The sequence below is a fragment of the Brassica napus genome, chromosome C4 (assembly GCF_020379485.1).
Source record: "Brassica napus cultivar Da-Ae chromosome C4, Da-Ae, whole genome shotgun sequence".
Classification (NCBI taxonomy): Eukaryota; Viridiplantae; Streptophyta; class Magnoliopsida; order Brassicales; family Brassicaceae; genus Brassica; species Brassica napus.
The window spans coordinates 12,910,013-12,935,140 of NC_063447.1; the positions used below are offsets into that span (position 1 = coordinate 12,910,013).

The following is a 25,128-nucleotide window of genomic DNA, read 5'->3' on the forward strand; positions in this document are numbered from 1 at the left end:
TAATATGAACGAATATTACAAATACATCATTTAATGAAATAAATAATTAAAAACTGAAAATTCATAGCCGCGCTGGCGCGCGGATCAGGGTCTAGTACGTATATTAAAATCATTTAAGTTTGTGCTTTTTTTTTTTACTTATTCTTGGGTTCACCCCCTAGGGTGAACCTAAAGGTTCACCAACCAATAGGATTGTGTTATTTCATATTCGATATCTTTTAAAAAAAGAAACAAAATATTATCAAATTATATTATCTTTTTAAAATTAAAAGGTAAAAAGAAATAAATAAAAAATAGTAATAATTACAAAAAAAATATTTTTAACGTCGTCAGCAAAACATTAAACCCTAAATCGTAAACCCTAAACCCTAAATCCTAAACCCTAAACCCTTGGGTAAACCCTAAACTCTAGGATAAATCTTAAACTCTAAGATAAATCTTAAACTCTAAATCAAAATCACTAAACACAAAAACACTCAAGGGTTTAGGGTTTAGGATTTAGGGTTTAGAGTTTTAGGGTTTAGTGTTTTTATTTAGAGTTTAGGATTTATCCAAGGGTTTAGGGTTTACCCAAGGGTTTAGAGTGTATCCAAGGGTTTAGGGTTTACCCAAGGGTTTAGGTTTACCCAAGGGTTTAGGGTTTAGGGATTAGGATTTAGGGTTTACGGATTAGGATTTAGGATTTAGGGTTTAGGGTTTAGGGTTTATGGTTTGGTATTTTGTTGACGACGTTAAAAATATTTTTTTAATTCTTTTTTCTGTAGCTGCTATTTTTTTTTTTACTTTTTTATTTTAAAAACATAATATAACTTGATAATATTTTGTTTCCTTTTTTAAAATATATCAAATTTGAAATAATGAAATCCTATTGGCTGGTGAATCTAGAGGTTCAACCTAGGGGGTGAACCCAAGAATAACTCTTAATTGTATTGTAAAATTCTGATTGCATCAACATTGTCACACTGCAGATAATTCAAAAATTAAGAAAATGATATCTTATCTCCGCACAAAACTGTTCGTTTTAAACAAAAAAAAAAATTAGTATCAGTTATTGTAATTTTAATTATATTTTTATCATTATATAGACAAGTTATTAAGCTTGGTTATATTATTGTGATTCTATTAGATTATATGTTGATATTTTCTAGAAGACTTTCACTTTTTTCTTGAATAAAGATCCTGGTTCCTGTTATGTTTTTCTAGAACCCAATTTTCGATAGAGTAGTAAAAATTATTGTCCTAAAATCCGATGTATTATATAGAAGCCAAGATCATTCGTTTATTTTTGTTCAACCTAGTCAATTTTTGAACACTAGTAAAAATCAGATTATTCATTAACTTTTTCCTATTTTAAATGTCTAAAATTTTTGGACCCGAAAGTTTATATATATATCTTCTAAAATAAAACTCAAATTATTTTGAATTAATTTTTAGGAGAGTAAACCTGTCCCAGGCTCCCAGCAATATTTAAACTATAACCTTTTAGATTCATACTAGATAATTCAAGAATTTATAGATTCTTCATTAGTTTTTTTTCATGGGAAACGATGGATTATGTAGTACTCCCTCCGTTTCATATTAAGTGTCATTTTAGAGAATTTTTTTCGTTACAAAATAAGTGTCGTTTTCGATTTTCAATGCAAAATTTATTAATTTTATGCAAAATTTATTTTTCTATTGGTTGAAATATTGTTAGGTGTATAGGTAATAATATTTTTTTTATAGGAAATGTACAAAATTAATTGTTTCCTTAATCAGTGTGTCGAAACCTAAAACGACACTTATAATGAAACATAGGGAGTATATCTTTTTAAATCCCGGAGAAAAATTATACCCAGTCTTAGTCTTATGATGTTATCTAACATTTTACCATAATTTTTCATATTAAAATACAAAAGAAAAAGTTAACATCATTTATTGTTTTCATCAACTAGTTTGGTGGTCATCTACTTTAATTAAGGATCATAACAATTTCGAAACAACATATCTATCTAAAAGCTTCAGTTGTTGATTGCGCAGAAGATTTGCGACCTAGTTTTCAAGTCTATTTTAAGCTAAACTTTTGACAAACGTAGAACAACGAAAAAAATGTTCTTGTGGAACTCAAACTAGAGTGAAAATTTGTAGATTGCATTATATGGGTATTGATTTCCGTATTAACTACTAGCTAGTACGCATCACTTTATGTTCTAAATGATTAAATGAAAAAGAGTGCAACGTAAACATAGTCGAGAGCGACTATTATGGAAGGAAAGAAGAGCAAACATATTGGATTTCTTATTAAATTCGACTCGTCAGACACGTCGTCACGAGTTAGCCTGGTCTCCGAGAGTCCGAGACTACTTTAAACAATTAAAAATAGAGAGATGAATAAAGATCTAGGATAAAGAATATTATTCCTTTTTCCTTTTCTCAAAAGAATGGCGAAAGAATGTCGACATAAAATGTACATAGCATACTAGTTGACTCCTTTCTTAGCTCAAAATAATGGTAATGAAGCTTAAGGGTTTCAAGTCAACCTCTAATTATGTCGATAGCATGCCTCATTTTCATTTGCATATGCATATTTTTTCTCATTTGATTTTTATTATAATCGAAATTCCCATTCATCCAACTGTCTTGACGCGGTTATATATACACATCATCTTTCTGGATACTGATTATCTTATAATTTTTCGTTTAATATAGTAAAATTTTGTCAATGAACAATATATACTTGTTTATCAAATCTTATTGATTAGTCTTTAATCTTTATATAGTTGACATATAATATGCCATATTACAGTTTTGAATATATCTATAAATATTTTTATTTTAAAATGTATCTTTCTGAACAAAGAATATTTTTATTTATTTAATATATTAGTTTTACTTTCTTTATATATTATTTTATTAAATACTTCTTTACGAAAAATTAACATGTTTTAAGTACTGTTTTTCTGCAATGCTAATTTATTTAATACTTGATTGCCACTTAATATTTGAAATTCACAATACTTATCCTAGTGTTAGCATACAAGGCTTAATAAACATAATAATCATTATATATGGAAGGATGAAGTGAACATAAGTTTTCCCAAAAGATATCACTAAATGTTGTTTTTAACGCTGAGTTTATTGCATCATTTGTAAAACGAGAAGTTCATACAATTCGGAAATAATTTCAAAAACAGAGACACCAATAGACATCTAAGAGAAAGAAAGAGCTCAGAATCACACTGGATCCTCGTAAGCAGAAACAGAGATAACCACATCAGACGTTTAAGTAGACAGTTTGCTGACACAGTTCGCCGAGATCTGGAGCCAAACCAACGATAAGATCCGACAACCACGAGTTGGACCTCTCAGAGCTATATAAGACCACTGTTCACTCGTGACACCGGTTACAATCTGATCAGCCACTTGATTTTTTTTGTTGCGATGTGTTCTAAACTTCATCGTTCAAAGCTACTACAACAGACTGAGAATATAGTTGATCAAAGGACCGAGAGATGAAAAGCAAGACTGTTGCGGGAGAGCCTTTTTGGCCCTCCACTGAACACGCTTCATGTAATAAAAAAACAAACAATTGTTTATACAATTTTGTCATTATCACATACTTTTTTGGTCAAAACACTTATATAAGTTTCAAAATAGCACCTTGAAGTGTATTTCCCATGACTGGTATAATTTGTAAAGTTGGAAAACTAAACAAAAAAAAACAAAATTCATTTAAGAGTATCTCCAAAAAGACTCTCTGTTAAAGTTTAAAGTGTTATTATCCAAAAGCAAAACTTCAAAAATTATTTGAAATTTACACTATGGTCCTTATATTTATCATAATTAATATAAATCTATAAAACTTTTATAAATAACTAGCACATATATAAAAATATTATAGTAATATTAATAAAATATTACACTAAAATATAAAATTATAAATATAAATACATAATTAAATATTAAACTGCAAGCAAAATACCACATTATTACATAAAATCATTTTCTTAATGCTCTATTTTCGGTTACACAAAATTTGTTTAAAAAATATTTTAGAAGTTTCGGAGCAAATTTACTAAACTATTAGTGTTGTTGTAATATTTAAATTTATGTAATAATTATGTCTTCATGTATCTTTTTTTTAAAAAAATGTTAAGTTTTTTTTTGTAATATTCTTGTTGTCTAATTCTACTTTTAAAATATTATGAATCTTATTTTAATTTTTTAAAAAAAATTATGTGTAAAATTTAAATTTATAAAAAATTAATTTGAAATATTTAAGATATACAAAAGCTTTAAAGATTAAAAAGATGAATGAGAAAATATTTATGAATCATAAATATGATGTATAATTAATTATAAGGACTAAGATGCAAATAAAAAGATGAAACTTCAAATTTAGAGTTTTGAGTACTGAAACTTTAAATATGAAATTTCGCTTCTTAAGTTTTGAAATTCTTTTTTGGAAAACAAAAAACTATATATTTGAAGTTAGATATGAATGGTGACCAAGGAACGACGAGAAACGATGCATTCCCTAACGTTCCTAAAAAAATCACCATTCACAAGAAATATTTTTTTTTTCTCATTCCCTTTCATTCTTTTTTCTGTAGAGAAATAAAGAATAAAATCATTCATTCTAAAATTTGAGAAGGAACATTCGTTCCTTTTCATTCCTGCTATTTTATTTATCTACATTCATTTTTTATTTATTCTTTTTGTTTTCAGAATGATGCTGATTCTCAGACAATCAGACAATATGTAGTAATTTTTTTCGATCGTGTGGTTAATTTTTCACTTTACTCTTGAGTTCCACAAGAAACAGAAATTGGCATTAATTCAACTATAAATTTCCAATACTACCCTATCGTAGTGATTCATCAACTTTTCTACAAACATCGGTACCTGGTTTTAGTCATTTATTAATCCCAAAATTAAAGATGAATTAAGGTAAGTTATGTAAAGGACATGCTAAACCTCGAATCTTTATTCTCTAATCTCTACTAATCGCCTTTCTATAAAGCTGTGTCATGTGTGTATACACACTAAAACTGAAATTAATGGTCAGTAGAGTATCATTTACGATCTATCTCGTGCCTTGGTATCTAATGTGTGTGGCTCCTCTAAAATACTCCTGCTAGTCTCTTTTTTTTTCACAAGAAACATAAAAAGAGTATATTTTACTCTTTTCTTTTACTTAATAAGTTCATAAAACATTTAACATTCTTAACCTTGCTTAACCTCCCGGACTGATGAGAGCTTTTCTTCTTTCTGATTACTTTTTAACTCGTCATTATAAACTACAATGTTGTTATCTAGCAAATACTATACAACACCCCGAAGATCAAAACATTTTTTAGAATCAACTTTTTCAGACTTGACAAGCTAGTAGAATAATAAAAGAACCAACTTCGACCAATTCGTATTTTAATTTAAAGATGAAGATAATGGTGGTCAATTTTATGGCAGACACGAATCGTTGACTTTTCTTGTTTCACACCATTGCATTATTCATAACACTTTGCCTGTTATACAAAGATAAGAAAAACTATGAAATAAAAGATGCACAAGACACCAAGTATCCAAATTAAAGAGAAATCATGCGCATACAAAAATCAACAACGATGAGACAACTTACTAAAGACAAGCACGCACGTTCGATTTTTTAAAACACACATCACAAACACGCTCACTTAGCTCTCCCTTTCTAAACATTTGATATTATATGTTAAGTAGACGCGTATTACTGAGAGAGGAGAGAGTGAGACACTAAGGGAGATAAGAGTGAGACACTAAGGGAGTTTAGTAGAAGTGATCATGAGAATAATGATCTTACTTGTTGTCTTGTGCATCCTTCTTAACACTTTTCTCTTCTTCAACATCTTCCTCTTCGTCATAGTATCGTTCATCTTCATCCTCGTCACTGCCCATGTCATGGTCGAAATATTCTTCATAGAACTGATCGTCTGTATCATCATCCTCACCGTTCTCCAGCTTCTTTCTGGGAATTTGTCTGATTAACCTCTCTTGGATACTGTCTCTGATTGCAGTCCCCTATTAACATTTTGACGCATTTATTATTTTTGATCAAAGCTTATACAGAACATGAGTATTAACTTATAAAACATATGTGTGTTGATACAAGTGTATCCACAATTCTACTTACCATCTTATGGCAACCTTCTTCAAATATTTCCAGAAATCCAGCGACCCATCGATCTGCATTCTCTACCCACTCGTTGCGCAGCATTTTTACAGTTTGAATCTGGAACAACACGGGTTTAGACATTAAGAAAAGGAGTAAAAAATATGCGATTGGAAAATTATAATAAACTTCTGCGGGATAAGATTGTTCAGTTAAGATGTAATATCAAGCATGAACTTCATCAAAAAGAGATCTTCTAACAAAAGCATGAAACTGTGTGGAGGTTTCAAGCACAAAAGTAATCAGACTGCCACTATAGGGATGAAAATATTTAACAACTTGATATCGCCTGGCACCACTACTACATATAAAGGAAGCAGCTCCTTTTGGTATTTCGAAACTGAAACACGAAAGGATCAACAAGCATCACTTAACGCATAACAAGAGTAAGAGATAAGAATGCTCTTTGTCTAGAGGCTGAAAATCCTATAAGAAGTGAACGAGGTTCAAGATATGGGAAGCTCGATTGCAAACGTGACAGAGTAAGGTGGTTAAACAGTGGGACGTGAAAAAATGGCAAAACCTAAAACCCTGCAGTCTATTATGATGAACAGATTGTTTAATAGAGTGCAATACAGTAGAAAAACGATGGACTTATGATGATCAATCAGACAAAGAGAGGTTGAGCGAAGACATGCCTTTTCTCCCACTTTTTCTTGCTGTTCTTTGACTCTCTCCTGGAGTTTCTTAAGCCTCATATTAACTCTAAGTCTCTTTTCCTGTTGCAAATCAATAAACTCAAAGTTAACTCCTCCGAATATAAGAAAAAAAAAAAACTCAAAACAAGAAAAGTGAAGAGGTAGCAAGAAAATGATGACATGCCTTGACAAAGCTAACACCAAGATCTTCCCTTGAATAACCTCTATCCAGGTTACGCATAACATACTGGTTATAATCTTTCACTATTCTCATGATAATGTCCGAGGTCGATATCCCTTCAGTTCGCATTGTTTCCTTAAACCTCCCAACTTTCTTAACCTGCATCAAAATGGTCAGTTACACCAGAAATACAAAAGTGTCGTCAAGTGTGATGAAAATCCCCCCTCCCCTGACTCACAAATTCATAGACATCCTTTCCAGCTCCGCTGGTGTCTGCATACCTGTGGATGATATTAGATTCAAAGAAGGTTTCTTTAGTTTCCATATCATCTGTACATTGACAAGCATAACTAACAACCATTTCACCGAAACTATATCAAGACTAACAAGAAAAAGAGATATGTTCTTACGGAAGGGAATCATGGGCAACGTAGTCAATCCGGTGGTTATCAAGAAACTCTTGGTTGATCACCCACGGTGCATCGGGAATGACTTCATCCACCCACCTGTACATTAAAACAAACGTGTCCTGTAAAAATCCATTCCTTGCCAAATCAAATAGCTTCTACTATAATAACACAAAGATTAGATAAGGAAACGGAAAATTACTTGCAGTGACGAAGTGATTCATAACGCTCTTCAGCAGTCATAACAGTCCTTCCCTTGTACTTATGAGTAGTCTCATCGTTGCAACATCCCACAAGAAGGTAAGTGTTTGGAAACCTAAACAAGAACACGAAAACCATCACAAGTAAATCAACTAACCTCCTCCTGAAAATACTAAATAATAACTAAATCACGAGATTCCAAATCATACACCACAATGCATTGCAGATCATCACAAAGTTTGACAGTAATATAAACCAACACGCCGATTAAATCATCGCCGAGAGTATCTATCTAATCAAACAGAAATTTTCAACTGCACGACTTACAAGGAACTTGACTCAGCCACAAATCAAAATCGGAGATGCAAAATTAGCTAAAACTATCTAGGGGAATACGAACGATTTCTTGGCCTGTTCGAGAGATCGAGCGTGGCCAAAGTGGAAGAGATCGTAGATCCCGTCGGCGTAGACGCGGACGGGACGATCGGTAGGAGGCGAAGCCTGGATTGCTGCAGAGCCGGAGACTGCGACGGCGGTGGAAGGTCCGTCGGTAGTTGGATCGGCGGTGACGTTGCTCATATTCTCTCCGATCGATCACCCGCGTCCCTTGTTATGTGAAACGGAAAACTACAAAAACGAAACTATCTAGACTGACGGGAAACATGATTACAATCTTCTTTTTTCTTTTTTCTTTTTACATATTTATTTATTGTTTTTTTTCTGTACTTTAATTTTATTCGAGGAAGTATAAATGTTCTAAATAAATGGGAAATGTATTTTGAATATCGATAAGTTCAATGTTTACGGAATGATAATCTCTTTAATAAATGGGGAAATGATTACACTCAATTTATTTCTCTTGAAAATGGTTGTGCTTTTAAGGATTTATATTTGACTTCTTTAATTTTTTTTCAGATCGACGAATCAGTCGGTAGTGTGTATTACTACTCTCTCTTGGGCGTGGCACGCACGAGTAAGTAGTCGTTGACGAAGTCCGAGGTTGTCTATACATGACCCCTCAAGGTCAACCTAAGGTTGTCGATAACTTATTAATGGTAACTACTCTTTGAATACTTTTCGAGAGCTTTACTACTTAACATAGTTTGGAGGTGATGTCTTACAATTTAACATACTTCTATCTTCAGGTGTACTTTGTGAGGTAAAAAATGACATAAAATGACTTTCATTTAATTTTCATTCACGTGGTTGGTCAGACTAGATGTAGTCATGAAACCGATTTCAAATTATAGACGATTTATAACCACCTCTATTGCTGTATCTCTCTTTGCACTGCCATAACTACTTCCTTCACCATCACTACTTTCATAACATCCACTGATGGTGTGGTTGTGGACATGGTTATCCGCCTCCAACCACAATAATACGCATCCAACCACCACCACAAGACCCTCCATGCGTCAATGACCGCCGACCACTTCTTTCATCACCACAACTTTCATATCCACCTCCACAAGCTCCACTTCAGCCATTAACTCCTCCACCTCCGCCATAAGCTCCTCCTCCTCCTCAACCATCTCACCAGATCCACTTCTACCGCCATAAGCTCCTCCTCCTCCTCAACCATCTCACCAGATCCACTTCTGTAATCACTAGTATGCACCACCACCATAAGTCAATCCTCCACCGTCTCTGCTATTGCCTCCGATATATGTGACAAGATGAGGATTTTAGATTAGAGAAAGTGTGAGGTCTAAATTAGAAGGGGTTTTTAGTCAATTTACTCAACAAAAGTACTTGGCAAGAGGAGAATATGTGTAAATGTTAATGGACCATGGAAAAGTATGTCTCCGTGTAAATTTTTCATAGAATTCTATCCATATGTTCTACATTCAGAGTAACAGTTACCTCAAAGCCATTTCTAGAATATGAATGTACTCTTTATCTGTACAAAAAGCATACGAATTTGTTTTTAAGTTATGTAAAAGCAACTCTTGAGCTTGTTCTGTTAGTGGGACAAACGGTGATCACCCGGATGGCTCGGACCAGAGCCATGAAACTGTGAAGACTCCATTGTCTGCCCCATCAAAAACATATAAGCAACTCTTAGACACAGGGCTGATCATGTCTTATGTAAACAGTAGAGTTATCGCTAAATCTTTGAATCAAATAGATACGAAAACCCGTTGGGATTTTTTCAAAAAGGAAACATTTTGAGGAATTGGAGTTATCTCTACTTCTTGGCTATTTTTAACAAGAGTATGGGTACCTACCATGTCCTGCAGAGTTTCTTCCATGTCATAGCAGCCACGGATAGCGCTCTGTCCCTGAAACTAGACCATCCGAAAAAGACAAACATCATCCTTTTTTTAAAGCCAATTTAACTCTGGAAGAAGAGAAAGATAGAAAGTATACAAAAACATCAACTCACAGCTCCTTGGATGCTTGGTTGTGTCTCATACTGATTCATCCGTCCATGAAATGAATGCAAGTTTCCCTAAACCACACATAATACGAATATCAGCGCCAACCTTCATTTTTAGCTGCTAAAAAACCTCATCGGACAATTTCAAGCTATTAAAATTATATAAGAAAAACTCAAGAAACTAAAGGAGAGATAGATAAAGCATTGCACCATTGCTTGTATGGTTGCCGGATGTCCGTAGTAGTAACCATCCTGGACGGAAGAAACCGATGAGAACTGCGAGAATATCAAGAAAATACATAGTGTTCAGTATAAAACAACAAGAAATAATAACGTTACAGATGTACAATTAAACCCACTCCAATAGTCTGTTGAGTCGAATAATACATCCCAAGAGGTGCTGCACGGGAGCCTAGTTCCGTTGCTTCCATATCTGCTGCTTGAGGAATGTAACAGTTCTCAAAGGTGGGAGCTCTGGAGCTAACTTGTTCCTACACATCATAAGAGCCTAAAAGTAAAACTGATTGCACAAAGATGCATCGAAGAACTAAGCGTTAAGTAACAAATCAGATTACTTACAGGTTCTTGGCGGAGTTCTTCTGACCCGTTTGTCACATCCTCTGGTCCATTATATGCCTTTTAACAACAACAGAAACCCATCAGATCCTTCTTCTGGGGCTAGCAAACTACAAATAATCTCATAAAATTGAGCATCAGCATCAGTCTAATAATCACCTTTCTTTTCTTCTGAGTTTTCTTTTTCCTGGACAGTTTCGATGCACAGTCCAACGTACCTTCATTTTCTAAGCCTGGCTCTGAGGGAAACTTGGAAGAATTATTCAGCCTAACGCATCTCTTCAAGTTTTTTTCCAAAAACTGCAAAGCAGTCTTGTAGGCTTCATCTGATAAAGACGCAACTTCTCCAAGCTTGACAAAGCGCTTACAAAGATCATCAAAACGTGACATACGGTTATCTACAGCGGCACCTTCTTCGTGTTTTTCTTCTCTGTTGTTACCCTTCTTTGACCAGCGCTTCAATATATACTGAGATGGAACGCAGGAAACGTCGGAGTTTTGAAGTACGAGCATCGCATGCTTGCAGAGGAACCCCTGGTACTCGAATAAATAACAAGAGCAGCACACATCCAACACCTCTTTCTTCACAGAAACGAAAAAGTTTCGGCGTTTTTCAAAATCCTCAACGCGGAATATAGCTGTAGTCTCATCTTCTCTTTCTTTCTGGAGTTGACAAGAGACAACTCCCAGCACCTCGGTTTGGAACTTCTTAAAAGCAGCGTCTGTGTAGATCAACGAAAGCTGTTTCTCGAAAGCTAAAGAAGATCTCAGCGTAGGCTCTTTGCTCTGAGAATCAAGATCATCCTTTGCTTCCACATCGTAACGATACTGCAGAAACTTCATGTAGAGTTCAAAGAAGCCACTGAATGTAGTAGCCTCTGAGTTCATATACTTGTCGAAATGAGAGACGATGCTTCCAGATCTTTCAACTCCAGACAATCCAGCGAAAGAAAGACCGTGGAAATAACGTGGCACCCACTTCTTCCGATCTCTAAACAGCGAGTGGAGCCACTCGTTCTCGTTAAGCTCAAACTTACCAACCATCTCTGACCAGCTCCTTTCGAACTGCTCATCTGTCCAAGCTCCGTCCACGCAGTCTCTAAAACACTCCGTGAAACCATCATCTAAAGGATTCACCATCTCAGGGACTTTACTCACCACACTCCACAAAGAGAAACAGTGACGAGCAGTTGGAAACACTTCGGCAACGACGTCGCTTAGAACCTTATCCTGATCCGTTATCACCACTCCAGGAGCTTGACCTCCTCCCACTGCTTTACGCCACGTCCGAAACAGCCACGAGTAAGCTGACTCGCTCTCTTCTCCTATCAACGCACATCCAAGCAGCGCATATCGACGGTGATGGTTAACCCCGACGAAAGGAGCAAACGGGACTCTGTACCCGCTCCTAAGGTAAAACGTGTCGAAGAGAACAACGTCAGAGAAACTGAAATAGTCTTGCTTAGCCTTCACGTCGAGCCAGAACACGTTTCTAATACGTTTCCCAGAGTCGAAATCCACCGCGTAGAAGAAACCAGGCTGCTTAGATTGCATCTCCGCGAAATGATCCAGCATCAACTTGAAGTCGTTTTCTTCTAGAGCTAACTGAAGACCTTTCTTTTGATGTGCTGACGCACCAGCAGCAGGCTTGTTCTTTCCCCTTACGCTGGCGTAAAAATCATCAGGACAGATCTCATGGTTATGTTCTTTCACGAAACTAACTATAACCCATTTCTCGTCTTCTTTCCTCTTCATATGCAGACCAGCTTTGCAACCCGTCTTCGGACATGACCGCGGGTTTACTATAGCCGCGGTGGACTCGCGCTTGGTTCCGAATCTCGAACACGCTATTTTGACATCGATGAACTTTCCTGATCTCTTTGAGCGCCGGCTGGCTTTTATCGTGATGCCAAATCCGACTGATCGAGCGTATTCTCTGTAGAAATAGTAAGCAGCCTCCTTGGACTCAAACTCCATGCCGTTTATGGGCTCGCAAAGGGTTGCGCAATGCTCTAAGGTGCTGCTAGTAGCGTTTCCACTCGTACTCGCCTCACAAGGCTCATCAACATTGGCACCATTTCTTGATAGAAGATCTATAGCGACGCCTTCAACATCCATCTCATCCAAAACTAAAAACACTTACGCTTGATCCATTTTCTTCCAGGTTTATTCATGTGAAGGAAGTCATAAACATAGAGGCTATCTAAAAAAGGAGGAGCTGGTTTCTTGATAAACTCTTAGACATATATGAGTTAAAGAAAAGATCACGGTCAAGGAGACACCATGATCGACTCAACACCTGTCAAGCAGATGGGATTGAACAGAAACAACTTGATTAGACCAAGGGCTGATGACAACCAAGCAGAAGTTTAGAGATTTGCTAATTTCAGATAGAAGGACACTATAACACGAACATGGATCACCCGACAAAAACAACAACACAAGCGGTCCAAGATCGGGCAGACATCACTTCAACTTACTCCTAGTTCGGTCTCGAATTAAGAACTTGCAAAAACCAAAAAATTAGAATAAGAAAACAGAAACCAAGATGGAGAGTACGAAATCAAACCCTCTCGAGTTCAGATTTTCTCCGTCGGTTCGAGTGGAGTTACAACTGTGTCAGCACAGACGTGCGAAGAAGAGCAACATCGGCATCGCCGAGACTTGCAGGGAAAGTGGGAGACTTAAAACGACGTCGAGCGTTGAACGAGACGCTGCCGGTAAAGTTAAAAAAAAAAAAAAAAAAACGAGCACCGGATAGTTTTCAGGTAATTAAAAATCGACCCTTTTACTTTTCTATTTATCTGCGAGAAAGGACAAACTTTATTAAATATACAAAAAGGCCCAATTTAGAAAGAAAAAAATGATTGGCTTATTTCTCAATCTCGAAACGCGCGTCTCTGAAATCAGAAATGATCACATGGCCGGAGAATCATCATCGCCGGCGACGATGACGCCGTTTGAGACGGGAGAGAGAGTGGTAGTGGCAGTCGTGGTTTCTCGCGTCCTCCTCTCGCTCCCTCTATCTCTAATCTCTCATGGCTTCTCCCTCTTCCTCCTCTGCCTCTCCGCTTTCCTCATCGAGCTACGCGCCGAGAGTTCCCCGCTTCTTCTCTCTCGTTTCAGCGCCAGGTAAACCTAATTGATTGTAATTGTATGTAGAAGAAGCACGAATTTGTATGAGATTCAAGATCTTGTTGTTTTGGATAGGATAAAAATAAAGTTCGCATTTTTTTTTATAATGGCTTTGCAATATTGCAGGCGAGGTGCATCGTCAGGGATATTGCTAGGAGCAGTAACGCTTCCGGCTGTTATGATGTCTAAGCTGGTACAGCTTACAAGAGCTATCTCACTCCATCAAGCTGAACAAGATGGTATTTTTCCACAGAGTCTCTACTCTTATTATGACTTTCTATGTTGACATTCAATGTTTCAGCTTGAACTTTATTCGTTCCTTCTTACAAAAATACTTGCGTTGATCTATGTTGTGTAGAGCTTGCGCATGTGACGATGCAGTATTGGGCGGCATCGGCGAGCTGCTGTGCAATACTTATATATCTCTCGGTAGTTATGTCGGAAGGGAAGAAGAATGAATCTTCTTCCTCATCCGTTTGGCTTACAAGGGCTAGCTTAACTGGCACAGTTTTGTATGGAGCGGCATGCTTTGTTTCACTTTCCATGATATCACACACTGGTAAGTAACATCCACTTTAAGTTTTCTAGCTGTTTTTGATTAATCTTTTGCTTGGATTTCATTTGATGGCTTCTGTTTGTTTGTTGACAGGCCTAAACACATCATTAAAAATGTTGTGGATGTTATTTCACGGCCTTGCAGCTGTGAAGTTAATTCGACATTTGCTTTGCACCTTCCCTTCTTGTGCTTCAATTGGTAACTGCAGTGTCTTTTCTATTCATGGACTTGTGTTACGTAGTAGTTTCTATGATGTGCTTTCAGCTTTAGAAATTTTATCTCTGCGTTAGCAATAATGAACTGCTTTTTTTTTTGGTCTCTATGGAACTATGGATTTGATCAAAAAGTGTGTCTTTTGGCTCAGTGTATTTCTGCTCCATTATTTAACAATTGCCACTTTTATAGGGGAAGCGCTTCTTGTGACCAGTGGTCTTGTTCTCTATTTTGGCGACTTTCTGGCATGCACAATTGCAAAGGTTACAACTATTTTGTTTTCTTTTATTGAGTATTTGGTGCTGTGGTTGCATGCTCACAAGTCAACATAATGATTGGTATGCTACAGATTTGCGAGAAATTGATACCTGTGGATCTCGTCTCAATAAGCTATGGAATAAGGAGAACTGAAACCAGCATAATCGTCCAGGTATGATAATGGCAAGTTGAAATTTAAGTATTGCTGAATATCAACTTACCTGTCCTCCCTTCTCAGGGTCTACTGTTGGGCCTTCTACTTTTCCCGATCGTGTTTAGATTCGTTTTGCATATATATGAAAGCTCTTTGAGAAAGAGAGACGGTCCACCAAGAAACTGCAGTGATACTGCAAAATCTGTCTTTTTCTTTGTTTCAATTCTACTTTTTATGGTCGTGGCTGTACCCTCTTGGATGCAGTTTGTACACGATTTCCACCAGCATCCCTTCTTATGGTACTATCAGTTACTTATCTCGTGTTCTTTTTTCACTTAACTTCCACACACTAAGATTGTATCCCACTTTTATACTCCTCTATCGCAGGGTGCTCACATTTGTCTTTTCTGAACCTCTGAAGAGACTGTCATTGTGTATCTACTGGGTTCTGTTGATCGTAGTGTCTGTGTTACGGTTTTATAACATTTCAAGAGGTAGCAAGGTTGAGAGAATCTTGCTCCGGAAGTACTACCATCTGATGGCTGTTTTAATGTTCTTGCCTGCTCTTGTCTTACAGGTGACTGGTGATCGATAATTTTACTATTTAAAAATTATTTATGTGTTATTCTGCTCGTCTATCAGCTTCTTATTATCTTTACGTCATTTATTCAGCCTAAGTTTCTCGATCTAGCATTTGGTGCAGCATTGGCAGTTTTCATTGCACTGGAGATCATTAGAGTAAGCCTCCTTAACTTACCTTATCGGCTTCATCACTTTCAATGGGCTTCATTATATGCAAGATACTCATTTTGTAAACCAGATCTGGAGAATTCAGCCGCTTGGAGAGCCGTTACATCACTTCATGAATGCTTTCACAGACCATCGTGATTCAGAGTTTCTGATCGTCAGGTGTGCTTACACTCTTTTGACCAGAGATGAAAACACTCCATAGAGTTATCTTCTTCCTTTTTTGTTTAATCAATGATATGGGTATGTCCTGTTTGTAGCCACTTCTCACTGTTGCTTGGGTGTGCGCTACCAATTTGGATGTCTTCTGGGTTTAATGACCGAGCTTTATCCCCATTTGCCGGGATACTCAGCCTCGGGATTGGAGATACAATGGTACGCTTTTTGCTCAGCTCTTACATGCATGCTCAGCTAACTTCAAGAAACCTCAGTCTCTTCCAATGTAACGTTATAACAATTTGCTTTAAACAGGCATCGATGGTTGGTCACAAATATGGGGTGTTAAGATGGAGCAAGACAGGAAGTGAGCAACTTCTATTCTTTCTAAAAAGTTTTCAACTATCGCTTTCATTATAAACTAATATTTTTGCGTAACAGAGAAAACGGTAGAAGGTACAGCAGCGGGAATAACATCGATGATGGCAGTGTGCTTTATGTTGGTCCCAGTATTAGCATCAATGGGTTATATACTAAGCCAAGGATGGTGGTCCCTTCTTGTTGCGGTTACAGCCACCGGGATGTTGGAAGCTTACACAGCGCAACTAGACAACGCCTTTATACCTCTGGTCTTCTACGCTCTCCTCTGCTTGTAGTACGTTTAGGCTCAGGTGTTTTTAAAAAAAGCTTAATGTACATAACAGAAGTATATCTTACTACTAACCACACGTCCTCTTCATCTAGCTTTCTCATTTGATCTAATGATTTCTCGAACTGTTGAGTTTAATAATAGTAGTGTGGAATACAAAGATAAATCTTTCATCTCGTTGCATACAAAGAGTTGTATATAGTAAAGCTCATTTCAATCTTTTGACTAATAAGATGTTTTTGGGAATTGTTATATTAAAACTTTTCTCTTTTGCGACTTTTTCAGCTTTGTTTTCGTAGAAATATAAAGTCGAGAAAACCATTGGCAGCGTTTATTTGAACTTTGACCCGATGTGGAAGTTTCGATAGCCGCCAGTTTGGCTATAACTTGACCAACTTTGAAATTTAAAATTCTTCCTCAATTTCATACACATGTAAAAGGTTCAGTTTCATTTCAGATTGTTGTAAATGACTTCGACGAGAATTTAGTTATTTATGTTCACGGAGGTTTATAATTTAACTAGAAAACCACATCCTTTTGTCAATGGGACTGTTAACATTGACTACGGTTAATTGATCTATCAGATACGATTTCAATATGGTAACGATTCATATCCATCGCACACAACTTGGAAATGAAAAATACACCGTCAAATAAACGTCATGTGGATTTTGAACCCATTAGAATACTAAGAGAAGTGTAAGTGTCTCTATTGGGTGGCCAGGTGGGGAATAAATAGAAGAATAAAAGCTGAGGGGTCAAATCCAAAAGAAAGAAATAAAGAAAAGAGTTTTCACGGTGAGGATGGACGGTTTGGTCGGTCGGCTCCATTTGGTGTGGTGGGCCTTCCGCCAGCCAAGCCACCTCCTCTCTTTTTGTTTTTCTTCTACTATTGCCAATTTACAAATCTACCCTTAAATTTTCATTCTTCTCAAGTGTATATATTAATATTAACAAATAAAAGATTAAAAACATATGTATAATGAAATTAATGGAGATCTATATATCAGGTTAATAAAATTAGTGATATTTTTAATGAGTTAAGAAATAAATTATTTAAAGGTATAAACATAGATCTTTTAATTAAAAAACCCCCACATTTAAGGCACTAAATCTGTTAATAATCTATGAATTTAATTTATTTTCTATTTTTCACCGATCTCATTCTTGACTTTAATTAAAACTAAAATTTTAGTCATTAATAAAAAGAAAACTAATAAATAGGTTCTCTGCTAATTGTGGGTAAGAATGATAATGACAGAAAGTAAAGGGGCCGAATGGGAAATAAAAGTAAAGAGAGACGGTCTCCTCGTCCGCCAGATTTGTCATTCAAAAAGAAATATGAAAAAGGTCCCACACTCTCCAGTCTCCTCCACTTTATAAACCCTAAAAGATTCTCTCTCTCTCTCTCTCTCTCTCCCTCACACACCTTATTTGCATTTCTTCGTCATCACCTACTTTCGTTCTGCAATTATTTGTTTTTTCTTCGTACCATCTGCGAGAAAAAAAACTCGATTTAAAGTAGCATCTTAAGATTCGACAGCTTCACTTGGGTAAGCTATTTTTACTACTATATGATGAATCATCTTAGTTCTACAACTCTTATTCTCTGTTATGATGATCTTCCTTTTACTGGATTTCGAATCGACCATAAACGCTTTAGATCCTTGGCGACTCTTCGTCTGCTTAGTTCTTACTTACTGATCCCATCGCTTGTTTGATTTTGAAATTGATCGATCCAAGTCGCGTATCTCTCTCCGTGTTTAGATCTATGAAGATCGAAATAGTTTTCGATTTATAAATCGTTTTATCCTACGGTAGAGATGGATCGAATCATTTTGTTGTACTAGTACTGTTCAACCTCAGGATCGCTTTTGTTGTGAACGGATTAAGATTTTGTTCTGGTTTGGCTTTAAGATTCTCTTGAAATCGAACATAATCGTTTAATGTAGTGGTAGGTTCTGGTGAAAGGTATTATACTACATGTTCGTTTTGAAACATGCCACTTTGTGTGTTAAGCATACAACTTTTGACAAAAAGAGGCTTGTTACTTGCCACTACATAGATATGTCTCTGTCAATATAGGCAATGAGTAGACCAATTAAGTTGACAAATTAATTAAAAACTGAAGATTAGGAAAAAATTCCTCTTAGGGACGAATGTTCTTTGGTTTTAAATTTTTAATACAATAAGATTGAAAATTAAGCTTTTAGTTAGAGTTTGGACAAGCGAAAAATATGTTTTTGATCCATTATAAACCATTTCTGGTTTAGTCTTCTTTCCACCTTGTGATCTTTAATTAAATGGTTTTCCTTTTGGTTATGATGATCTACTTGAATAATCTAAACGTTACAAAAGTTATAGAATACCAATGAGTTGTTTGTTTTCTTGTTATGAAATAATGTCCCATGAGTCACCGCTGCATCTTGTCGGCGCACCTTATGATTCTTTTCTTTCCTTATAACATTTGTTAATTTTATTTTATAAAATCTATTACTTTTTTTTTGTATTTTAGTTTCTTAAAATTTTGGCTTTGTAATAATTTTCTTGGATCCTTTTTTTGGCATAATGAAAACCTCCTTTTTCCTTGTCTAACCCATCAAAGCGTTTTTTCTTTGTTAAAAGAAAGAAGTTGTGATGTTGCTGGTTTGGTGGGTACTTTACAACTTACTTATCTTTAATTTTGTTTGGTAAGGCTTTTATTAAAATAATAAGCATGCCTTATTCATTTGTATCTTGGTGGAGATTGGTTGGTGCTGTAACAAATTCCAACTCTGATCGCATCACATGCCACAGCCCATCGTACCTATTTGATCTTTGTCTTCTCCTGATTGTTTTGGATTCTTTTGCTTTAAGATCTAAAATTAGGCCATTTCTTGTATATTAATAAAACTAAGCGAAATTAGAAATCTTCTACTATTGTATTAGTATTTCAAATAATTGTAACGGGGGAGATGATGTATTTCTGTTGACTGTTACAATAAATATCTTATCTTGTTTGTTTTCTATCTAACTTTTGGAGATTGGCTTTCTCTTTCTTGCAAGCTACTGTTTTTGTCTTATTAAATTCCTTCATGTATGTCAAGAATTCCTACTCTGATATAAGTAGACGTATAACACATCTTCGAGTCTCTTCTAATGCGAAACCTTTTCTTATATTCTGCAGAACTAAAAGTACAAAAGTAATTACAACTGTTCGATCATATCATGGAGGATACAACTCAAGTAGCGAGTTCTGAGGTCCCTATAGTGAAAGGTGATGCTGTTGACCTTAAGACAGTTGATGTTCCCGTCAAGGTAATGATCGTTTAGTGTTTGGTTTTCGCAGAATTATATGTTTGCTCATGAATATAATAAATCTTTTCCTTCTGTAAATCGGTGTGAGTTCATAAGATTTTACTTACTTCTGCATATTGAATCTGTCATCTGTCTATGAAACTGCTTACTAGCACCAAGATGTAAGTAATGTTGTGGAAGATTTAAATATTGTATTTCTATTGCAGCCTGTGAATGGAGATGTGACGAAGGGAGGCAAAGAAGAGGAAGATACAACATTTGATGGAGAATTCATAAAAGTTGAGAAGGAAACTTTTGATGCCAAGGATGATGCCAAGAAAGCAGAAGATATTCCTGTTCAAGAGCAAAAGCAAGTCTCGAGTGGCTCAGAAAGAGAACTACATGAATCCCAAGAAAAGGCGAAGGAACTGGAGCTCGAATTGGAAAGAGTAGCAGGGGAACTGAAACGGTATGAATCTGAGAATACCCACTTGAAGGATGAGCTCTTGTCTGCCAAAGAGAAGTTACAGGAAACGGAAAAGAAGCAGGGAGAGCTCGAAGATGTCCAAAAGAAGCAGCAAGAGAAGATTGTTGAAGGGGAAGAGAGATACAGCTCTCAGTTGAAGTCCTTGGAAGATGCTTTACAGTCCCATGATGCCAAAGACAAGGAACTAACTGAAGTTAAGGAAGCTTTTGATGCGTTGGGCATAGAACTCGAGAACTCACGAAAGAAGTTGGTAGAGTTGGATGAGGGGCTAAAGCGTTCAGCTGAAGAGGCTCAGAAATTTGAAGAGCTGCATAAGCAAAGCGCTTCTCATGCTGACTCTGAGACTCAGAAAGCTTTGGAATTTGCACAGTTGCTTGAATCGACGAAAGTGAGTGCCAAGGAAATGGAGGAAAAAATGGCGTCCCTGCAACAAGAAATCAAGGAGCTGAATAATAAGATTTCTGAAAACGAAAAAGTTGAAGCGGCCTTAAAGAGTAGTGCGGAAGCATTAACTGCTGTGCAGGAGGAATTGGCACTTTCGAAATCTCGTTTGTTGGAGACAGAACAGAAAGTGTCTTCCACAGAAGCCCTCATTGATGAACTGACTCAGGAGCTTGAGCAGAAGAAAGCTTCCGAATCTCGATTCAAGGAAGAGTTATTGGTTCTTGATGATTTGGTTGTTCAGACCAAAGATCTCCAAGCTAAGCTTTCTGAGCAGGGAGGTATTAATGTAAAGCTAGCGGAAGAACTCAAAGAGAAAGAACGTCTGGAATCCTTGTCGAAAGACCAGGAAGAGAAGCTGAGAACTGCGCATGAGAAGTTGGCTGAAGTGTTGAAAGAAAAAGAAGCCCTTGAAGCGGATGTAGCACAGGTAACAAGTAATGCAGTGAAAGCAAAAGAGGTTTGTAGTGAACTAGAAGAGAAACTGAAGACATCAGAAGATCATTTCACCAAAACAGATGCTCTTCTTTCTCAAACTTTGTCGAACAAATCTGAACTTGAGCAGAAACTGAAATCGCTGGAGGAGGCTCACAATGAAACTGGATCTGTAGCAGCAGCTGCTACTCAGAAGAATCTTGAGCTTGAGGAAGCTGTTCGGTCCTCTAGTCAAGCAGCAGAAGAAGCAAAAGCACAGATCAAAGAGCTGGAGACACAGTTCACTGCAGCTGAACAAAAGAACGTGGAGCTAGAGCAGCAACTGAACTTATTGCAACTGAAAAGCGGTGAGGCGGAACAGGAAGTGAAAGAGCTCTCTGAAAAAGTGTCTGAACTAAAATCCGCTGTTGAAGTTGCCGAGGAAGAGAAGAAACAAGCGACCACTCAGATGCAGGAATACAAAGAAAAAGCATCCGAGTTGGAATCTTCTCTGAACCAATCATCATCCAGAAATTCAGAGCTTGAAGAAGATTTGAGAATCGCTTTGCAGAAGGGTGCAGAGCATGAAGACCGTGCTAATACGACTCACCAGCGCAGCATTGAGCTAGAATCTCTGTGTCAGACATCACAGTCCAAGCATGAAGACGCAGAAGGAAGATTGAAAGACTTAGAGCTTCTACTCCAGACAGAGAAAAACAAAATTCAGGAACTTGAGGAGCAGGTTAGCTCGCTAGAAAAGAAGTGTGGTGAAACCGAAGCAGACTCCAAAGGTTACTTGAGTCAGGTGGCTGAGCTTCAGTCCACAGTAGAGGCATTCCAAGTGAAAACTTCGAGCCTTGAAGCTGCCTTAAACATTGCAACTGAGAAAGAGAAAGAACTTACAGAAAATCTAAACGCTGTGATGGGTGAGAAAAAGATACTAGAAGGTACAGTGAATGAGTACAGCGCGAAGATCAGTGAGTCTGGGAATCTGTTAGAAAGTCTCAGGAATGAAGTGGGTGTCACACAAGGAAAGTTGGAGAGTATTGAAAACGATCTTAAAGCTGCGGGCTTACGGGAAAACGAAGTAATGGAGAAACTCAAGTCTGCTGAAGAGAGTATTGAGCATAAAGGAAGAGAAATTGATGAAGCTATGAAGAAAAGCATGGAACTTGAAGCTTTGCATCAGTCTTTAAGTAAAGACTCGGAGCAGAGAATTCAAAAGGTCATGGAGGATTTCACTAGTAGAGATTCAGAGGCCAAGTCTTTGACGGAGAAACTGAAAGAACTCGAGGACAGAATAAAATCATATGAAGAGCAGTTGGCTGAAGCGTCTGGCAAGTACTCTTCTTTAAAAGAGGAACTTGATCAGACTTTGGGAAAACTCGCTGCTGCAGAAACCGTTAATGATAAACTCAAACAAGAGTTTGATCAGGTACAAGAAAGATCATCTCAGTCATCATCAGAGAATGAACTACTAGCAGAGACAAACAACCAACTCAAGATAAAAATTCAAGAGCTTGAAGGGTTACTAGGTTCTAGTTCTGTCGAAAAGGAAACTGCAATGAAACAGGTGGAAGAGGCAGTTGAAAGGCTTAACCAGAAAGACGCAGAACACAAGGACTTAGTTGAAAAGCTAAAAGCGCATGAAAACGAGACCGAGGTGCACAAAAAGCTGGCGCATGAAGCATCGGGAGTTGCTGATATTAGAAAAGTTGAGCTTGAAGAGACTCTTTCGAAACTGAAGAATCTTGAATCTACTATTGAAGAGGCTCTCTCCGTTAATGATAAACTCAAACAAGAGTTTGATCAGGTACAAGAAAAATCCTCCCAGTCATCATCAGAGAATGAACTACTAGCAGAGACGAACAACCAACTCAAGATCAAAATTCAAGAGCTTGAAGTGTTACTAGGTTCTAGCTCTACCGAGAAGGAAGCTGCAATGAAACAGGTGGAAGAGGCAGTTGAAAGGTTTAACCAGAAAGACGCAGAACATAAAGACTTGGTTGAGAAGTTCAAAACGCATGAAAACGAGATCCAGGAGCACAAAAGGCTGGCTCATGAAGTATCAGGAGTTGCAGATACTAGAAAAGTTGAGCTTGGAGAGGCTCTTTCGAAATTGAAGAATCTTGAATCTACTATTGAAGAGCTAAGTGTCAAATGCCAGGGGCTTGAGAAAGAAAATGGGGATCTGGCTGAGGTGAATTTAAAGCTGAACCAGGAACTAGCCACTCATGGATCAGAGGCCAACGAGTTGCAGACAAAGCTCTCTGCTCTAGAGGCTGAAAGGGAGCAAACAGCCAAAGATCTGCAAGCTTCAAAGACAGCCTCAGAAGATCTATTAAAGCAGCTAACATCTGAAGGGGAGAATTTGCAGTCACAGGTAACACCCTGGATCTAAATATATTCTGTTTACCATCTACACTGATATTGTTTTCTTGTTTACTACATGCTTTAAGAAAATAACACCATTTTATTGTGTTGCAGATCTCTTCCCTCACCGAGGAGAACAACCAAGTCAATGAGATATTCCAAAGTACTAAGATTGAGCTCCAATCAGTTATTGCAAAGCTTGAAGAACAAGTAACCTTAGAGAGGTCTAAAGCTGATACTTTGGTGTCCGAGATTGAGAAGCTCAGGGCAGTGGCTGCTGAAAAGTCTGTTTTAGAAGCACATGTTGAAGAACTTGAAAAGACTTTGAAAAAATTCGAATCTCAATTGAAAGAAGAGGTAATGCACTCATCTCAAAGAGAGGGATATACAACTGTTATGATAGGATCTAAATATAATAATACCGGTTTAATGTTTCTGCAGGTTGAAAATGCAACTGCTGCGTCTGTAAAAGTGTCAGAATTGACCTCAAAACTTCAGGAAGGCGAACATGTCGCTAGTGACCGAGATGTGCTCAATGAGCAAGTGCTTCAGCTTCAGAAAGAGCTTCAAGCGGCTCAGAGTTCAATTGCTGAACAGGTTAGTGATCTTTTTTTCTGTTTGACTTCTACATATCTCAGATACGCTTTGGGATTCGTTAGAACTCTTGAATCTGATTAAGAAAAAAATATAAAAAGAATCCATCTTCCATTATTATGTCACTAACTCTGATATGTTTTCTATGAAAACAGAAACAATCACACTCCCAGAAGCATTCAGAGCTGGAGGCTGCACTAAAGCAATCACAAGAAGAGATTGAAGCTAAGAAAAAGGCAGTCACTGAATTTGAGTCAATGGTCAAAGATCTTGAACAGAAAGTGCAGGTCGCGGATGCTAAGGCTAAGGTTAGTCCTAATATCTCCGCGCAGAGCTATGTTTGACTGATAACATACATACATGCAATGTACATATCATATTATCTAGGAGAAAATGACATAACACCTTGCATTAAAGGCTTTTAACTACCTGGTTTCAAAAAAACTCAAAAGCATTGTTGCTTATATTGTCTAAAACCAAACTTGCAGGAAACTGAGGCAAAGGATGTAGTTATTAAATCTCGAGACGTTGACTTGTCCTTTTCATCTCCAACTAAACGTACGAGCAAGAAGAAGTCAGAGGCATCTCCCTCTTCCTCTTCTTTGAGCAACGTTACTGCTACTCAGACAGCTACAACTTCTCATCTCATGACAGTGAAGATAATCACTGGAGTAGCTCTGATCTCCGTTATCATCGGTATTATCCTTGGGAAAAAGTACTAGTGTTCTTGTTTGGTGTGATGTTCATATGTGAAGATCTCTCCTTTTATTTGTTTTTTTTTCGAATTTTGATCAAAATCTCTTAGAAGCTTCATGAGAGATGTAATGTTTTAGCAGAATTTGGGAAGCTTTGCATGAATTTGCTTCTCTCTGCAGATTGTTTTTGGTTCTTTCTTTTGTTTTTGGTGGCTTGTTGGTCAAGCAATGTTCTGATACTCTTAAATTAAATGAAGGTGAAGTTATTTGAAAATTTTCCTCTCACCGTTTTCTTCTCGAAGGGAAACCGGTTCCACATAATCGAATTGAACCGATTGGTTTAGAATAAACCCGGTTTATCCATCCACCTTCCCTATATAAACCACTCCAGTGAACGTCTTCTTCCTCAG

The 25,128-nt window shown here is 37.0% G+C and overlaps 4 protein-coding genes across 9 annotated transcripts; 2 read left to right on the forward strand and 2 right to left on the reverse strand.

The window, feature by feature from the left end:
* Window positions 1-5,226: 5,226 nt before the first annotated feature.
* On the reverse strand, window positions 5,227-8,285 carry LOC106380581 (choline-phosphate cytidylyltransferase 1). Of its 2 annotated transcripts, XM_013820370.3 has the most exons (9): window positions 8,012-8,285; window positions 7,613-7,726; window positions 7,414-7,509; window positions 7,242-7,284; window positions 7,007-7,162; window positions 6,823-6,903; window positions 6,146-6,244; window positions 5,816-6,033; window positions 5,227-5,504 (listed from the first exon to the last, which is right to left on the reverse strand). In XM_013820370.3, exons 1-9 carry the CDS (start codon window positions 8,188-8,190, stop codon window positions 5,474-5,476), a joined length of 1,017 nt encoding a protein of 338 aa, XP_013675824.1. In that variant the 5' UTR covers window positions 8,191-8,285; the 3' UTR covers window positions 5,227-5,473. The 2 variants fall into 2 exon arrangements, with proteins under 2 accessions (XP_013675824.1, NP_001302629.1); NM_001315700.1 differs by having other exon boundaries at window positions 5,464-6,033; window positions 8,012-8,223.
* A 493-nt stretch (window positions 8,286-8,778) lies between these two features.
* LOC106380580 (protein FAR1-RELATED SEQUENCE 2) lies at window positions 8,779-13,305 on the reverse strand. 4 transcript variants are annotated; one of them, XM_048754166.1, is made up of 9 exons: window positions 13,140-13,281; window positions 12,985-13,075; window positions 10,730-12,869; window positions 10,574-10,630; window positions 10,354-10,485; window positions 10,205-10,270; window positions 10,001-10,066; window positions 9,843-9,902; window positions 9,415-9,646 (listed from the first exon to the last, which is right to left on the reverse strand). In XM_048754166.1, the coding sequence occupies exons 3-9, from the start codon at window positions 12,686-12,688 to the stop codon at window positions 9,578-9,580; spliced, it is 2,409 nt and encodes an 802-aa protein (XP_048610123.1). In that variant the 5' UTR covers window positions 12,689-12,869; window positions 12,985-13,075; window positions 13,140-13,281; the 3' UTR covers window positions 9,415-9,577. The 4 variants fall into 4 exon arrangements, 3 of the variants coding, with proteins under 3 accessions (XP_048610123.1, XP_048610122.1, XP_022556274.2); XR_007322233.1 differs by adding an exon at window positions 8,779-9,271 and having other exon boundaries at window positions 9,478-9,646; window positions 10,730-13,276; XM_048754165.1 differs by lacking the exon at window positions 12,985-13,075 and having other exon boundaries at window positions 13,140-13,305.
* Window positions 13,306-13,418: 113 nt separating this feature from the next.
* Window positions 13,419-16,611, forward strand: LOC106380579 (dolichol kinase EVAN-like). Its single transcript, XM_013820367.3, has 13 exons — window positions 13,419-13,702; window positions 13,832-13,944; window positions 14,064-14,264; window positions 14,355-14,459; window positions 14,667-14,737; window positions 14,824-14,904; window positions 14,971-15,185; window positions 15,274-15,463; window positions 15,559-15,624; window positions 15,707-15,795; window positions 15,894-16,008; window positions 16,105-16,156; window positions 16,231-16,611. Exons 1-13 carry the CDS (start codon window positions 13,434-13,436, stop codon window positions 16,443-16,445), a joined length of 1,782 nt encoding a protein of 593 aa, XP_013675821.3. The 5' UTR covers window positions 13,419-13,433; the 3' UTR covers window positions 16,446-16,611.
* A 1,134-nt stretch (window positions 16,612-17,745) lies between these two features.
* Window positions 17,746-24,992, forward strand: LOC106380577 (COP1-interactive protein 1). Of its 2 annotated transcripts, XM_048754164.1 has the most exons (8): window positions 17,746-17,991; window positions 19,605-19,735; window positions 19,942-22,482; window positions 22,861-23,439; window positions 23,544-23,786; window positions 23,871-24,026; window positions 24,179-24,331; window positions 24,512-24,992. In XM_048754164.1, exons 2-8 carry the CDS (start codon window positions 19,646-19,648, stop codon window positions 24,743-24,745), a joined length of 3,996 nt encoding a protein of 1,331 aa, XP_048610121.1. In that variant the 5' UTR covers window positions 17,746-17,991; window positions 19,605-19,645; the 3' UTR covers window positions 24,746-24,992. The 2 variants fall into 2 exon arrangements, with proteins under 2 accessions (XP_048610121.1, XP_013675819.1); XM_013820365.3 differs by having other exon boundaries at window positions 19,942-23,439.
* The last annotated feature ends 136 nt before the right edge of the window (window positions 24,993-25,128 follow it).

Bases quoted from the DNA above. Each gene is read 5' to 3' on its own strand.
- LOC106380580 (XM_048754165.1), bottom strand. From the start codon at position 12,688: ATGGATGTTGAAGGCGTCGCTATAGATCTTCTATCAAGAAATGGTGCC. The intron at 10,486-10,573 runs GTAAGTAATCTG...TATGATGTGTAG, and splicing joins AAGAACTCCGCCAAGAACCT to GAACAAGTTAGCTCCAGAGC. The intron at 10,271-10,353 runs GTGGGTTTAATT...ATATTCTCGCAG, and splicing joins CGACTCAACAGACTATTGGA to TTCTCATCGGTTTCTTCCGT.
- LOC106380581 (XM_013820370.3), bottom strand. From the start codon at position 8,190: ATGAGCAACGTCACCGCCGATCCAACTACCGACGGACCTTCCACCGCC. The intron at 7,163-7,241 runs GTGAGTCAGGGG...ATTTTGATGCAG, and splicing joins GAAAGGATGTCTATGAATTT to GTTAAGAAAGTTGGGAGGTT. The intron at 5,505-5,815 runs GTAAGATCATTA...TTTGTATAACAG, and splicing joins AAGGATGCACAAGACAACAA to GCAAAGTGTTATGAATAATG.
- LOC106380577 (XM_013820365.3), top strand. From the start codon at position 19,646: ATGGAGGATACAACTCAAGTAGCGAGTTCTGAGGTCCCTATAGTGAAA. The intron at 19,736-19,941 runs GTAATGATCGTT...TTTCTATTGCAG, and splicing joins CAGTTGATGTTCCCGTCAAG to CCTGTGAATGGAGATGTGAC. The intron at 23,440-23,543 runs GTAACACCCTGG...ATTGTGTTGCAG, and splicing joins GGGAGAATTTGCAGTCACAG to ATCTCTTCCCTCACCGAGGA.
- LOC106380579 (XM_013820367.3), top strand. From the start codon at position 13,434: ATGATTGGCTTATTTCTCAATCTCGAAACGCGCGTCTCTGAAATCAGA. The intron at 13,945-14,063 runs GTATTTTTCCAC...TATGTTGTGTAG, and splicing joins CCATCAAGCTGAACAAGATG to AGCTTGCGCATGTGACGATG. The intron at 14,265-14,354 runs GTAAGTAACATC...GTTTGTTGACAG, and splicing joins TTCCATGATATCACACACTG to GCCTAAACACATCATTAAAA.